The 15845-nt window shown below is 47.0% G+C and overlaps 1 protein-coding gene across 1 annotated transcript in view; it reads left to right on the top strand.

Moving 5' to 3' along the window:
* SIAE (sialic acid acetylesterase) overlaps nt 1-15845 on the top strand; it is a 423980-nt gene that overhangs the window by 203644 nt on the left and 204491 nt on the right. Inside the window, exon 5 of the mRNA XM_078681912.1 lies at nt 3233-3371. Within this exon, the coding sequence (XP_078538038.1) occupies nt 3233-3371 (139 nt within the window). The remainder of the gene's footprint in view (nt 1-3232; nt 3372-15845) is intronic.

Here is a 15845-nt window from a genome sequence, read left to right as displayed (position 1 = left end):
GTCCCCATGAGCAGCACGTTTCCGTAATCAATACGGGACGTTATCAGTGCCTGCGTCATGGTACGCCTGGAGTTAATGGGTAACAGGTCGAGGGTGCGGTTGAGGGTTTACATTACCCCAAAACATTTACCAACAGTCTTCTTTACGTGGCTGTCAAAGGACAGTTTATTGTCCACCCATACACCTAGATTCTTCGCCTCTCGTGCAGGCGAGGGCAGAGGACCCAGACAGCTAGGCCACCACTCTGTCGTCCATTTGACCTCATTGCCTCCAATAATGAGGACCTCTGTTTTTGTCCCATTAAGTTTCAAACAGTGTTCATTCATCCACATGGCCAGTTTGGACATGCAGGCATTGAAGTTATCAGCTTCTTTAGAAGGGGCTTGGGTCAGAGATATGAGGAGTTGCGTGTCGTCGGCGTAGGAGACAAGCTCCACGCCGAACGACTGCACCACCTCTGCCAGAGGGGCCATGTAGAGATTGAACAGGGTGGGACTCAGGGCAGAGCCCTGAGGAACCCCCTGTTCAAGCATCACCCTGTCGGAAAGGAAAGTCCCTCTTTGAACTTGGAAGCTCCTGTTAATCAAGAAAGATTTCAGCCACCCCAGTGCCTTGTTGGTAACTCCCGCTTTATTTAGACACTGTAGCAAGGTGGAGTGTGCTACAGTGTCAAAAGCGGCACTGAGATCAAGCATGATGAGGGCCATTGTCTTTCCCTCATCTGCTCCCTCACGTAAGGTTTCAGTGGCCCTCAGGAGAGCTGTCTCCGTAGAGAAGCCCGTTCTAAAACCCGACTGAGATTTATGGAAAACATTATGGGTCTCAAGATGTTCCATAAGTTGACTGTTAGCGATTTTCTCTGCTAACTTGGCCACATAAGGTAGCAAGGATATAGGTCGTAGGTTATCCATTATGTCCATGCTGATGTTCGGTTTTTTCTTGATGGGTAATACTATTGCCTGTTTCCATTCCTCCGGAAGGCAGGAGGTTGTGAAGGAGGTTTGTAGTAAGTGCCTGAGATGAGGTTCTAGTACAGGAAAGGCTTCAGCTAAAATTTTCGGGGGTGCCGGGTCCCGGGGAGATCCCGATTTGATTTTGTTACACATTTTAGACAGGATTTCATAAGAGGGAACTACAAAAGAGTTGAGACATACAGGTGTATTTACAAATTTATCGTTTTCAATAAAGTCCGTGGCCGAATCTATCTGTTTAGAGAAACTAGTATAGATTTTGTTAATTTTGCCTGCAAAATACTGCGCAATATTATTGCATGCTTCCACTGAATCATTTTGGGCGGGAGAGGTCACGTCCATAATGGATATCTCTTTGTATATCTGAAACAGTTCCTTAGAGGAATTGCCTGCTTCCATAATACGGGTGTGATAATGCTCTGCTTTGGCCAGACGAACTGATTTGTAATATTCTCTCTGTGCTGTTTTATGTTGTATTTTAATATCTGCACAGAAGTTCTGTCGCCAAGCTCTCTCAAGTTTCTTACAAGCCGTTTTCATGGCCTGCAGTTCTTGGCTAAACCAAGGAGCAGTTTTCTTAGGCCTCCTGGCATTGGACAGGGTACGGCTGGGGGCTGTGGTGTCCAGGGCCTTAGTGACGATATTATTTAGATTATCATTAGCTGCCTCGCAGTCGACCCCTTTAGGAGGGCCTTCGTCATGCACAGTTTGATTGAACGAATCTAGAGAGAAATTCTTCCATTTTCTGCGTTTGTATCGCAGGGATTGATGACGAAAAAGCTCCGTTCTGTCAAGTTGGACTGTGATAGGAATAATAAAATGATCCGACCAAGGTATGGGTATAGGATCAGAGGTATGCACTCCCTGCCAATTTCCAAAGACGGGGTCTAGTAAGTGTCCTAATTGATGGGAAGGTTCTTTATTTTTTATATAGAGCTGAACAGATTGCAATTCCATTCGAATATCATCAGCGTCTTTATCTAAGTGATCTTCGAAATGAGCATTGAGATCTCCTAGCACTAACAGTCTGGATTTCCTCAGCGCTAGATGAGTGACCACCTCCATTAGGGTCGATGTGAACTCATATAGTCTACCTGGTGGTCGGTATATCAAAATGCCAGAGATCGAATGATTGGGACCAGTGTTGATTGTGAAGGTACCGGCTTCACTATGATCAACCTGAGTGTGTACTAGGGAGCAGACTAGAGGAGCTTTCGTGGCTATGGCGATGCCGCCTCCTCTGCCGTCCCTCCTGTCCAATCTAGATAGGGAATAGCCGTTGGGCATGGCCTGGATAATATCCGGGTCCGAGTGATCATCTAGCCAGGTTTCAGTTAGGAAAAGGATGTTAAGATTTTGGTCCTCGAGTAAATGGTAAATTTCTAGAGCGTGCTTACGTAGAGATCTACAATTCAATAATGCAGCTTTAATGGTAGGGCCCGAGCTAGTATCTGGGATTTGAAGGAGGGGTTCAAAGCGGCACCTCGTGCATTTTGTGAGTGACTGGGCAGGCATGGTGTGTTTGCAGACGGCAGGCGTGTCAGGTTGTAATGCAAGTAGTGCATGTCTGCCATACCTTAAGGTAATTTGTGACGAACTACCAGGGTTTGTGGCCCCGCGCCCCGTCCGGCCGCGGACGGGCGCAGACGGGCGCAGACGGGCGCAGACGGGCGCAGACGGGCGCAGACGGGCGCAGACGGGCTAGACTTTGGCTCGACTTCGGCGCGCTTCCGGCGCGCCCGCTGCACGCGTCCGCTGCGCGGTCGCTGGCCCAAGCACATTTATGCTAGGGGGAGAGGTCGCTAGAGCGCTGACCTCTGCTCCCTGAGCCCGGATGTGCAAGGCTCCTCCTCGCCCTCCGCATCAAACGTCCATGATTGGACGCGGCGGACCGGGGCGGGAGTAGGAGAGAGAACTAGCCTGACAGGTAAATGCAAGAAATCACAATTACTGTACTTAATTCTGGAAGCAATGACATTGGTATTTTGCCATTTGACGACCTGTTTGATTGAGACTTTAAAACCAGATGCAATTCTTAGGAAAAGTTTATCATGTAGTTTTATATTTTAGCTTGTGTAAAATTCTTTCAAATTCAGACAATGGCAGAGTAGTGAAATTGTTGAAGAACTTGCACAAATGATTGCAAAACATGTAATTATACCATTGAGTGGAACCAACTTCTTTCTTCTGAAAGTATAACATTTATGAAATACGTATGAGAGAAGTACTGGTCTCAATTCTTTTTTCGCCTGTTTTAATAGATTTTCAATGCAAGTAAAGAGCTGGCCGAAGCCTCCAAGTATCCACACGTGCGTTTGTTCACAGCTTCCCTTGTGCAGGCAAAGGTGGAGCTGTACGACCTTGCCAGAGTAGACTTGCAGTGGTCTATACCAACAGCTGGTAAGTCACTATAAATCACTATAAGGAGTACATTATTCATTTGTATGTATTTACTTGCATCTCATATACAACGCCTGTAGTTCTAAATCTACACCAAAGATGATGCTGCGGATATCAAGCATCTGCCAGTAATCAACACATGTTAGGTTGTGAAAAAGAATTTTAATTTCATTCACAGGGCATCATTGACATGTAGTAGAAACCAAGACATTATTTTGAAGAAATTGCACTTATTTTCAAAATTGGCCAATGTAGGCCTCGATTTCAAAATGTTTGGTGCTGCTTACAGCCATCTTTACATTATGTAATAATCGTTTTGTCTTTTTCTTACCCTGCACGCAAACAATGCATGCACATGTAAGTTTGTAAACAGTGTTTTCAAATGTAATGCCACCTACCCATGTACAAAGTGGTTTCTTTCTTTTGAGTTCTGTAGCCCAATGGTCCTTTGAGAATGAATTGTTTCATGTTTCAATGCCATACCTATTTGGGCATTGGTGTGATTCTAATGAGAATTTGTCATTGTATATCAAGTAACAACACTTGGGTTAACAATTTCTGTGTCTGAAGGCCGCCATGGATGGGAGCTGCATTATGTGAATCTGTGGGATAAAGCTTAGAATGTAAATTCAGAACTGTCTTGTTCTCTCTCTAATCTGATTGGTTTAAACCTTTTGACTCTTGCACAATTGTATTGAAAGTATGACTTTCATTGTATGACGCTTTATAAAAGAAGCTGCTTCTTGGTGGTGATGGGCTCGTTCACCAATATGCTCTGACCTCTAATTTTTTAACTTTGATTCTTTAGAGCTGAACTGTGTCTGGTTCTTATTATTTATTTTCTGCATTCTTTTCTGAGCTTCATTCTATTTCTTGATTTAAGTGACTGATTTTAACAATTTATTTTGGCTTCTGCAATGATTTTAGCCTTTAATCAGGGCCACTGGAATTATGCGATTATGTGGCTGTTGTTTTTTCCGCATAATTACAGATTTGCCACATAATCCATCATCTGCTGCAGAATCTGCAGATAAAAAAAAAAAGATTTCTCGATCAAATAGTTCAAAGGTTATTTAGAAAATGCATCGACACATTTTGCTGCGCAGTGGAAGGCCCTTTGTGAAGGTTCACTGGCCACCTTACTGTTGCTTCTTGCTAAACTGGGAGTCACACTGGTATTAATGAGGTGTAACCAACGTCCAGACAGTGTTAACAAGAGTAACAAGCATTGGAAATGCAATAGGGCTCGCATTAGAAAAGTTTGAGTCTTATAAATGAATTTTTTTTAATGTATGTGTTATTTTTTAAAATAGCTAAATTAATAACTTTGTCATTTACAATGCCAATAGTTATAACTGTCGCAAATGTGACACCTATAGCATTTGTAATGCAACATGTTTTGTATTTATGTGACTTAGATGTATTGATATTACAAATAACAATGGCTTCTAATTTTTTTAAATAATTGATACTTAAATAATTTATTTAATTTGTAATGGCAATAGCTTAAACTTTTGTAAATAACTTTTGTGAAGATTATGTTCAGTGTTTTTTATTGTGACGAAAATCCAAAAACAGAAGTGAAATATTAACATCTTTTTGTGATTTGTAATAAAGCGTGAAAGCTTGAAAACAGGTTGAAACATTGAAAGAACATATTTAAACCAGTGATGCTGTGGTTGCGCTAAGTGATGCTGTGGTTGCGCTGAGTGATGCTGTGGTTGCGCTGAGTGATGCTGTGGTGGTGCTGAGTGATGCTGGGGTGGTGCTGAGTGGTGCTGTGGTGGTCCTGAATGATGCTGTGGTGGTGCTGTGGTTACGCTGAGTGGTGTGTGCATCGGTGGAGCTTAGTGGGTGCATTGGTGGAGCTGTGTGGTGGGTGCATTGGTGGAGCTTAGTTGGAGCATCGGTGGAGCTGTGTGGTGGGTGCATCGGTTTAGCTGTGTGGTGGGTGCCTCGGCGGAGCTGTGTGGTGGGTGCATTGGCGGAGCTGTGTGGTGGGTGCATCAGTGGAGCTGTGTGGTGGGTGCTTCGGTGGAGCTGTGTGGTGGGTGCATCTGTGGAGCTTTGTGGTGGGTGCATCTGTGGAGCTGTGTGGCGGGTGCATCAGTGGAGCTGTGTGGTGGGTGCCTCGGTGGAGCTGTGTGGTGGGTGAATCGGTGGAGCTGTTAGGTGGGTGCCTTGGTGGAGCTGTATGGTGGGTGCCTTGGTGGAGCTGTGTGGTGGGTGCATCGGTGGAGCTGTGTGGTGGGTGCATTGGTGGAGCTGTGTCGGTGGAGCTGTGTGGTGGTTGCATCGGTGGAGCTGGGTGGTGGGTGCATCGGTGGAGCTGTGTCGGTGGAGCTGTGTGGTGGCTGCATCGGTGGATCTGTGTTGTGGGTGCATCGGTGGAGCTGTGTGGTGGGTGCATCTGTGGAGCTGTGTGGTGGGTGCCTCGGTGGAGCTGTGTCGGTGGAGCTGTGTGGTGGGTGCATCGGTGGAGCTGGGTGGTGGGTGCATCGGTGGAGCTGTGTCGGTGGAGCTGTGTGGTGGGTGCTTCGGCGGAGCTGTGTGGTGGGTGCATCGGTGGAGCTGTGTGGTGGGTGCATCGGTGGAGCTGTGTGGTGGGTGCCTCGGTGGAGCTGTGTGGTGGGTGCATCGGTGGAGCTGTGTGGTGGGTGAATCAGTGGAGCTGTGTGGTGGGTGCCTCGGTGGAGCTCTGTGGTGGGTGCATCGGTGAAGCTGTGTGGTGGGTGCATCGGTGGAGCTTAATGGGTGCATTGGTGGAGCTGTGTGGTGGGTGCATTGGTGGAGCTTAGTTGGAGCATCGGTGGAGCTGTGTGGTGGGTGCATCGGTGGAGCTGTGTGGTGGGTGCATCAGTGGAGATGTGTGGTGGGTGCATCAGTGGAGCTGTGTCGGTGGAGCTGTGTGGTGGGTGCATCGGTGGAGCTGTGTGGTGGGTGCCTCGGTGGAGCTCTGTGGTGGGTGCATCGGTGAAGCTGTGTGGTGGGTGCATCGGTGGAGCTTAGTGGGTGCATTGGTGGAGCTGTGTGGTGGGTGCATTGGTGGAGCTTAGTTGGAGCATCGGTGGAGCTGTGTGGTGGGTGCATCGGTGGAGCTGTGTGGTGGGTGCATCAGTGGAGCTGTGTGGTGGGTGCATCGGTGGAGCTGTGTCGGTGGAGCTGTGTGGTGGGTGCATCGGTGGTGGTGGGTGCATCGGTGGAGCTGTGTAGGTGGAGGTGTGTGGTGGGTGCATCGGTGGAGCTGGGTGGTGGGTGCATCAGTGGAGCTGTGTGGTGGGTGCATCGTTGGAGCTGTGTGGTGGGTGCATCGGTGGAGCTTAGTGGGTGCATTGGTGGAGCTGTGTGGTGGGTGCATCGGTGGAGCTTAGTTGGTGCATCAGTGGAGCTGTGTGGTGGGTGCATCGGTAGAGCTGTGTGGTGGGTGCATCGGTAGAGCTGTGTGGTTGGTGCATCGGTTGAGCTGTGTGGTGGGTGCCTCGGCGGAGCTGTGTGGTGGGTGCATCGGTGGAGCTGTGTGGTGGGTGCATCGGTAGAGCTGTGTGGTGGGTGCCTCGGCGGAGCTGTGTGGTGGGTGCATCGGTAAAGCTGCATGGTGGGTGCATCGATGGAGCTGTGTGGTGGGTGCTTCGGTGGAGCTGTGTGGTGGGTACATCTGTGGAGCTGTGTGGGGGGTGCCTCTGTGGAGCTGTGTGGTGGGTGCATCTGTTGAGCTGTGTGGTGGGTGCCTCGGTGGAGCTGTGTGGTGGGTGCATAGGTGGAGCTGTGTGGTGGGTGCCTCGGTGGAGTTGTGTGGTGGGTGCCTCGGTGGAGCTGTGTGGTGGGTGCCTCGGTGGAGCTGTGTGGTGGGGGCATCTGTGGAGCTCTGTGGTGGGTGCATCGGTGGAGCTCTGTGGTGGGGGCATCGGTGGAGCTCTGTGGTGGGTGCATCGGTGGAGCTCTGTGGTGGGTGCATCAGTGGAGCTGTGTGGTGGGTGCATCAGTGGAGCTGTGTGGTGGGTGCATCGGTGGAGCTGTGTCGGTGGAGCTGTGTGGTGGGTGCATCGGTGGTGGTGGGTGCATCGGTGGAGCTGTGTAGGTGGAGGTGTGTGGTGGGTGCATCGGTGGAGCTGGGTGGTGGGTGCATCAGTGGAGCTGTGTGGTGGGTGCATCGTTGGAGCTGTGTGGTGGGTGCATCGGTGGAGCTTAGTGGGTGCATTGGTGGAGCTGTGTGGTGGGTGCATCGGTGGAGCTTAGTTGGTGCATCGGTGGAGCTGTGTGGTGGGTGCATCGGTAGAGCTGTGTGGTGGGTGCATCGGTAGAGCTGTGTGGTTGGTGCATCGGTTGAGCTGTGTGGTGGGTGCCTCGGCGGAGCTGTGTGGTGGGTGCATCGGTGGAGCTGTGTGGTGGGTGCATCGGTAGAGCTGTGTGGTGGGTGCCTCGGCGGAGCTGTGTGGTGGGTGCATCGGTAAAGCTGCATGGTGGGTGCATCGATGGAGCTGTGTGGTGGGTGCTTCGGTGGAGCTGTGTGGTGGGTACATCTGTGGAGCTGTGTGGTGGGTGCCTCTGTGGAGCTGTGTGGTGGGTGCATCTGTTGAGCTGTGTGGTGGGTGCCTCGGTGGAGCTGTGTGGTGGGTGCATAGGTGGAGCTGTGTGGTGGGTGCCTCGGTGGAGTTGTGTGGTGGGTGCCTCGGTGGAGCTGTGTGGTGGGTGCCTCGGTGGAGCTGTGTGGTGGGGGCATCTGTGGAGCTCTGTGGTGGGTGCATCGGTGGAGATCTGTGGTGGGGGCATCGGTGGAGCTCTGTGGTGGGTGCATCGGTGGAGCTCTGTGGTGGGTGCATCAGTGGAGCTGTGTGGTGGGTGCATCGGTGGAGCTGTGTCGGTGGAGCTGTGTGGTGGTTGCATCAGTGGAGCTGGGTGGTGGGTGCATCGGTGGAGCTGTGTCGGTGGAGGTGTGGTGGGTGCATCGGTGGAGCTGGGTGGTGGGTGCATCAGTGGAGCTGTGTTGGGGGTGCATCGGTGGAGCTGGGTGGTGGGTGCATCTGTGGAGCTGTGTGCATCTGTGGAGCTGTGTGGTGGGTGCATCGGTGGAGCTGGGTGGTGGGTGCATCTGTGGAGTTGTGTGGTGGGTGCATCTGTGGAGCTGTGTGGTGGGTGCATCTGTGGAGCTGTGTAGTGGGTGCCTCGGTCGAGCTGTGTGGTGGGTGCATCGGTTGCATCCCACACTCATTGTTTCAAGATAAAAGTATGCAACTTGCCACCATGCTTGAAATTCACGCAGAAAGAAAGCTTACTAGTTAGAAAGTATTAGGCAAAGTAGGACGCTGAGTGAAAATACGCCTGCAAATGCTCACAGCCATGTAAAGTTACAGAAAGCCCCCTGAAATGATAAAAGTGTGTTATGTTCAAATAAAAGTACGGTAACACTAGTTAAAACGAGTCTTTGAGGCATAAAGTTTGAAACGCAAAAACAAGAAGAACTCACTTAAAAAGTAGCAAACATGCATAGTTCCATAGAGCAACATGAAGCACAGGATGAAGACAAGCACACAAAGGAGACAGCTGGAAAACGTATCCACTATCACAGAGTGCTTAATCAAATAGACAAGCGAGAAAAGCCAGAAACACCAGGGGTGCGGGGAAGCAGATTGCCTTCAAGCATATGAGGAAAGCGAGGCACTACAGAAAGGCGAGCGCGCTTGAATAATTAGGTGAGGACAAATGCAGACACGGCCTGGGGGCAGCTTGTGGGAGGAAGGCTGGTGGCATTGTGCACGCGCTCACGTGCACTGCATCAAATCGCCAGTGGTTAAACTCTAGTTAAGCCACAATAGAGCTCGCCAGCTATGTGCAAGCGCATCAGCAGGCGAGCCCTAAAAATGACAATATAATGAAGTACGGCTATCTCAAAATATGCCACATTATGCCCCATAATTTGTCTTTTCTTGCTTGCTTAATTTACTCAACCCTGCCGCATAATTTGGCCCTCCCATGCTGCATCATTCTAGTGGCCCTGCCTTCAATAAACTTTCATGGTTTTTCCATACTATTTCGTCCCTTTTTTATTGTATAGCTTCATGTGCTTCATAATTTGCATTGTAATTTTATTGACCACATCCAGCTGAGGAGCCACAACATCTTTGGGGGATTAGCACCGCTCCTGGTCCATCAGAAATGTTTTAAGTTGACATATTAGAATGGCAAGGCTCCACGCGAGAAATACATGATTATTCTTCAATCAAATCATGCAACCCCCTCTCCCCCACCACCAAACCCTGGAATCTTAACACACACTCAAATGTATGTATTTTACTACATATCTCTATTATGTGTTTTTCTCCACCAAGTAATATACGAATTATCGTCCTAATTATCAATGTTTCTGTGAACAAAATGAATAAAAGGGTAAGTACTAAATACAGCCTAATTGTATTTCATCACACATCCCAAACCAATGATTTATAGACTGTCTATCTTAGAATATGTAGGATGAGTTGTGTATAGCCCCCGCATACTTTATGCCATTAGGCCTGACGTGAGAGAGCCATCTCTCAGATTTCCTCTAGCAGCCACGCCAATATTCCTGGCTCTACTTCAATCACTAGTATCTTATACTTTTTCCATACATGGTGGCCTAAAGAGCAAAGAAGGGTTTGCATGGTCTGAGCTCCTGTATTTTTACACAGCACAGTAGACAATTCTTTCGTTCAGAGTTCTGGAATTACATAGAAGCTGCCAATACTGTATGTATCCTCTATCATGGTGGATACAGAACCATGGAAGGTTGTTTACACTTGAAGAGCAGATCCTCAGCTTCCACTGAATGTAACATGCTGTAGAAAGCTGCCAAATCCCTTCTCCGGCTTTTTAATGTAAACACAAGAACATGTGTGACAATTCAGCACACATTATTTGTAAGTTTTCCTTAAACGATGTGGCCATCTTTATTGTTGAACATACCCATCTTTGAAACCTGATACTGCTGTCTAAACCTCAACTTACTCCATGCATTCACAGCCCAAAAAAAGTCAAAATATTCTTTATTCGGTTGCCATACTTTTTTAGGGAACCATAAAAGTACATAAAAGAACATTTCATCGAATGAAGTAATTTTTTTTTTAATTTGTATCAAATGAGAGCGGAATCAGTATTACATACAACCATTATAACAGTGCTAAAAGTTCAGAAACACAAATCTGATTAAAGTGCTTGTGCGTCAGGGATTATTCATAATTATGACGATGTTTGATACAGGCCTTCAAAAAACAAGCAATTGGTTTAGTACGAGGTTCTGTGTCTAAAAGTTGTAGTGTAAGGAAGGCAGGGCGACAGCTTCGCTGGCCCAAGTGTCTCAGTAGGGGAAGGATCCATCTCCTACGTGGAAACTCATAGTATCTGCAAAATAGAACTATATGGATTGTAGATTGCTCTGAGATTCCATCACATGGACACACTATAAGGGTTTTTGACCAATCATTCTGCTTCGGGAAGGATATGAGACGGTCATAGATGTTAAAACGAAACCGTGTCAATAGGTATTTCTCATGATTATTCAAATTATACAGTAGATATGGTTGCACGCCAAGAGTGGTCTGGATTGTTAGGATATGGCAAACAGAGATTTTATTGATTTCCTGGGTTAGTCGTAGCTCCCGTGAGTGGGACAGGCATATAGCTTTTAGATTTTTCCTTGAAATTTGTTAAATAGTTTGTGGTTGGGAAAAATAAGTTGCTAAGTTTAAATTTTTCAAAAAGTTACATGCATAGGGCAACCATGAGATCTTATTCCAGTTAGCTAGCCCCAGACAGTCAGTGAGTAGGGAACGCGTCAATTTACAGTGATCCGTTGTCCAAACACGGTGCCATAAGAGAATTGGCTGGATTCTGATGTTATCTGTTATATAATCCAAGCCTAATTCAATATGGCAACCGTAGGTCGGAGAGCTCTGCAGGACTGCCAACAAATATCTAATAAATCTGTTCTCTACCTTCTGTAGAGGTTCTACAGCAACATGACCCCACACCCCAGCACCATATGTTGCTACACTGAGGCATTTTGCCTGGTATATTTTGATCATTTCTTGGGGAGGTCGCTTCCCTAGCTTTTGTGCAAATGCTACCAGGGCACTCTTAGCTCTGAGAAATAGTAGTTTCCTTGCAATGATGGCCTCTTGCCAACGAGACGTGTTATCAATTACAATTCCCAAATATGGGTAAACATTTGTACATTCCAATTTAGAGATGTCAATAAAAATGGCCTTTGGCTTTTTTGTGCTGTTGCCTACATGCATTACAAAGGTTTTCTTTATGTTTACCATAAGGTCAAGTGATGCCATAAATTTGCAATATCTGTCAAGGAGATATTGTAATTGTAATGGTGTCCAGGCCATAATCACCGCGTCATCCACGTAAAGTAGTGCGGGAATCGGACGGTGATCAATTACAGGCAGGTCCTGGCTCCCTTCCAGCATTGCAAGTTCTAAACCATTAGTGTAAAGATTAAAAAGAAAGGGAACCAGGACACAACCCTGTCTGACCCCCTTTGTCACAGAAAATGAATCGGTGAGATCTCCACCAAGGCCATATCTGACTCTGGCTGATGCCCCTGAGTAGAGTTCTCTTAGAAAAACGACCAACGGGGGGTCCACACCCATTTTCAAAAGTATTGACCACAGCTTCAAGTAAGAAACACAATCGAAAGCTGCAGTCAAATCTACATAGGCCAGATGTAATTGACCACTCTTTGCACCGACGTATTTGCCCATTAAGAGGGAAATGTTTAATGCTTGCTCTACATTTCCCAGTCCCGCCCGGAACCCATATTGTAAATCCGATATTATTTGGTTATCATTGGCCCAGTCCTGTAACCATTCAAGGACTATTCGGCCGTCCACTTTACTAAGGGAGTCCAGGAGGGAAATGGGCCTGTAGCAAGCAGGATTATTTTGGTCACCCTTTTTTAAGATGGGAAGGAGTATTGAGGTAGGCCATGATTTAACTAAGCCTATCGATGTTGTGGCTTCAAGGACCCGGGTAAGGATTGGAGACCATAATTCCAAGTTGTGAGTAAAAATATCCACAGGTACCCCCATCGGGGCCTGGAGCTTTCCCCAGTTTAGATGCTGTTAAAGCATTGATCACTTCTTCATGGTTAAACACTAGTTGGATTGGATATGTTTGTTGGTCGAGGGGGACAGTCACTCCGTCATCCTCTGTATCTATTGGACTAACAGCTTCACTAGACCCAAAAATCTTTGAGAGTGGACCACCCATGCATTTGCGTCCACCGCTACTTCTATTCTTGGGGCGGAATTAGAAACTGAAAGGAAGGGAGCTTTTACTACTCGCCAGAAAGTGGTGCTATCGTTCGCAAGACAGCTCATATGGAGTTGTTCCCATAAACCATTCTTTATTTCTGTTTTACGCTTTTTTATAGCCAAATTATACTCCTTTCTTAATTTACTTATTTCGTTTTTCTCTCTTGTAGTCTTGCGTAAAGCAGCTTTTAGTCGAGAGTAGGCCTTCGTGCATTCTGAGTTGAACCAACCCTTTTTTTGTCTATTATTAGCTTTCTGTTTCCGAAATAACTCTTCCCTTATAATTTTGGTGATGTCCAGAAAGCTGGATAGAATTAACTCATGCGAAGATTCTAGATTAAGGCAGATTTCCAATTGGGGGAGCGCTCGGCTCACCACGTTGGTAGTAGTTTTAACCGCGTCTACTTTTGCCCACTTTATGGTAAACCCATTTAATCTATCAAGGGTCAATGCTTGCTGGTTTAGTAGGCTGGAAGGGCTATACTTTTTAGGGGTATTTGGCACTAGCAGGGTGATACTATTCGGAAAATGGTCACTACTAGGATTGTCTCCTGAATTAAAATTACATAGATCAACCTTTAGATTTTGAGAAATGAGTATAAAGTCAATTAAACTAGAAAGACCCCTTCCATTAAAAGTGGGAGAAAAGTCGACAGCGGGGTCTGCCAATTCATTCGCAAAACCCAGCTCTAAGGTGAACATAAGCTCATTAAGACGATTCCCAATGATGGTATGTGGGAAATGGGTTAAATTACTCCCATAGTCATCCTGAAGACCACATTTGTTGGTGTTATTATCCTTACATAGCGTAAAGTTAAAGTCTCCGCCCCAAATCAGATTGAATGATGTATTCATATAATTATTCTGCATTTCCATCATAAAGTTAAAAATATTATTTAAAACAGAGATTGCATCCTGGTGGGACAAATTATTATAAAAATGTACCAAAAAATAAGTGGACGATTTGTTCATAACTATTTTAGGAATTTTATAGTTACCTTCCTGCTTCCTTTCAGCTATTACTTTGGTTTCTAGCTCATTGGAGATATATATAGTCCGACCTCCTTTGGCCCTTCCCGAAATGGATGGTTGAGCAAAGGCATTGCAGGACTTATATCCCTGTAAATGAATGGGGGAGGTTGACCATGTCTCTTGAAGACAAACTATATTATATTTTCTAATCAGTTTTACCCAAGGGTTGATATTTATTTTTGAGCGGAGCCCTGCTACATTCCAGAATATTATTGTAAGATAAGAATTTAAATCTTTTGGAGATTCTAGAATTGGATTTTCAAGAGGTGCACTGAGGACTAAGTCAGGGTTAGAGTTAGGTACAAATATAGGCAGCTCTACCAAAGATGGAGGAGAGCCACCATCAGCTCGAGATCGATCTGGTATTAAAATTTGAGGGTTTGTTGGTAGATTAGTGTTACCAGCGGATTTATCTGAAATTACGGACACAGACTGGGTAAAAGCCTTACTGGTTAAGGAATAAGGAGAGCCCCCTAGCCGAATGTCCGAAGCTTGCAGTCATTCATTTTCGTCCAATCTAGATAGTAAATTAAATCTATTCTTGGTACCCTCTCCCCATTGTTATTCGCGCTCACCCTAGAACCTTTGGCCCATTGGATCAGAAAGGATAACTCTATCCGTGGACTCCGGTGGAATGACGCCACAATTGACAAGATCTCCTTATATGCGGACGACATTCTTGTCTATATCTCTTCCCCCAAATCCTCTATCAATAGTCTCCTACATGTCATCACCAACTTCGGCAAGTACTCGGGCTTCTCCATCAATTGGTCCAAGTCAGTGATATACGGACTACATGGCCCACCCCCTCCTCTTCCAAGGGGTTACTCAATTGACGTGGCCCAGGATGGATTCAAGTACCTCGGTATCTTCCTTACCCCAGACCCCAAGGTCTTCTATGACCGTAACTTAAAGGGCCCGTTACTAAGGCTCCATAATGACGTATCGCATTGGAGATCGCTGCCTCTGTCTCTAACGGGCAGGGCGGCCCTCTTTAAAATGCTTGCACTCCCACGCTTTTTATACGCCTTACAAAATTACCCATTTCCTATTGCCGACTCCTATTTTACTGCATTAGAGGGAGATCTCCGCCTTCTCCTGTGGGATGGCGGCTCCCCCCGCATCGCTCTTCTCGCGCTTACGCAGGGGTGATACGATGGTGGTATCGCCTTGCCAAATATTAGACTCTACTATTGGGCGTCTCAATTGACAGCCACCAACTCTTGGCTATATGGTCTACCAACGAACCCTCCTTTCCATCTTGAACGATACCAGACGGGCAGTGAGGGCTTCCTTGGTGCCTTATATGGTAAACCTTCCCGCACTCGATACATAGGCCCGATGTCACACACGCTGGCAATCTGGCACCGAGCAAATAGACGTCTTGGTTGGTCTGACACTCTCACGCTGGCCACTCCGCTTTGAGCCTCACATACACTGGGCTCCCTCTGTCACTACCAGGGCTTTGATAAGTGGGACACGATCGGCATTTCCACCCTGGGTGACATGATTCATAAGGGAAAACTGCTGACTTTCGTAGAGCTCCAGAAGAAATATGACCTAGCCCACTCGGAGGCCTGCCGCTACCTCCAAATCAAGCTTGCCATACTCACTAATGTCCCTGATCTCTCTTCCCTTCCACAATCCTCACCTCTTGAAGATAGATTATTATCAGAACCCCTTCAGGCCAAGGCGGTATCCTACACCTACCGCAAACTATGCAACAACATGCCTAACACCTTCCAACTCCTAAGAGGCAAATGGCAGGGCGACATCGGGGCCATGGAGGACGCTGAATGGCAGGCGGCACTGATGTCCCCGCGCGAATCGGCTATCAATCACAGATTCAGGCTCATACAATTGAAGATATTGCATAGAACTTACATGTCCACTCCCCTCTTAGCCAAAATTGGTAGGCGCACAAATGATCTTTGTCTTCGTAATTGTGGGCTTGTTGGTACGTTTTATCATATTATCTGGGACTGCCAAGTGATCCAGGACCTTTGGAAGCGAGCGGCCCGTAAGATGTCTGATGCGCTAGGGAAACATATCTCTCTGTCTCCGAAAAGCAGACTCCTTAATGTATGGGACCCCACGGATCTCACTACACTGGAACAGCAATGGGCGGCTCTGGGCTTCCTTTTAT

The sequence above is a fragment of the Lissotriton helveticus genome, chromosome 3_1 (assembly GCF_964261635.1).
Source record: "Lissotriton helveticus chromosome 3_1, aLisHel1.1, whole genome shotgun sequence".
Classification (NCBI taxonomy): domain Eukaryota; kingdom Metazoa; phylum Chordata; class Amphibia; order Caudata; family Salamandridae; genus Lissotriton; species Lissotriton helveticus.
Note: the sequence above shows the minus strand (reverse complement) of the source record. Positions and strands in the feature narration are given on the sequence as shown.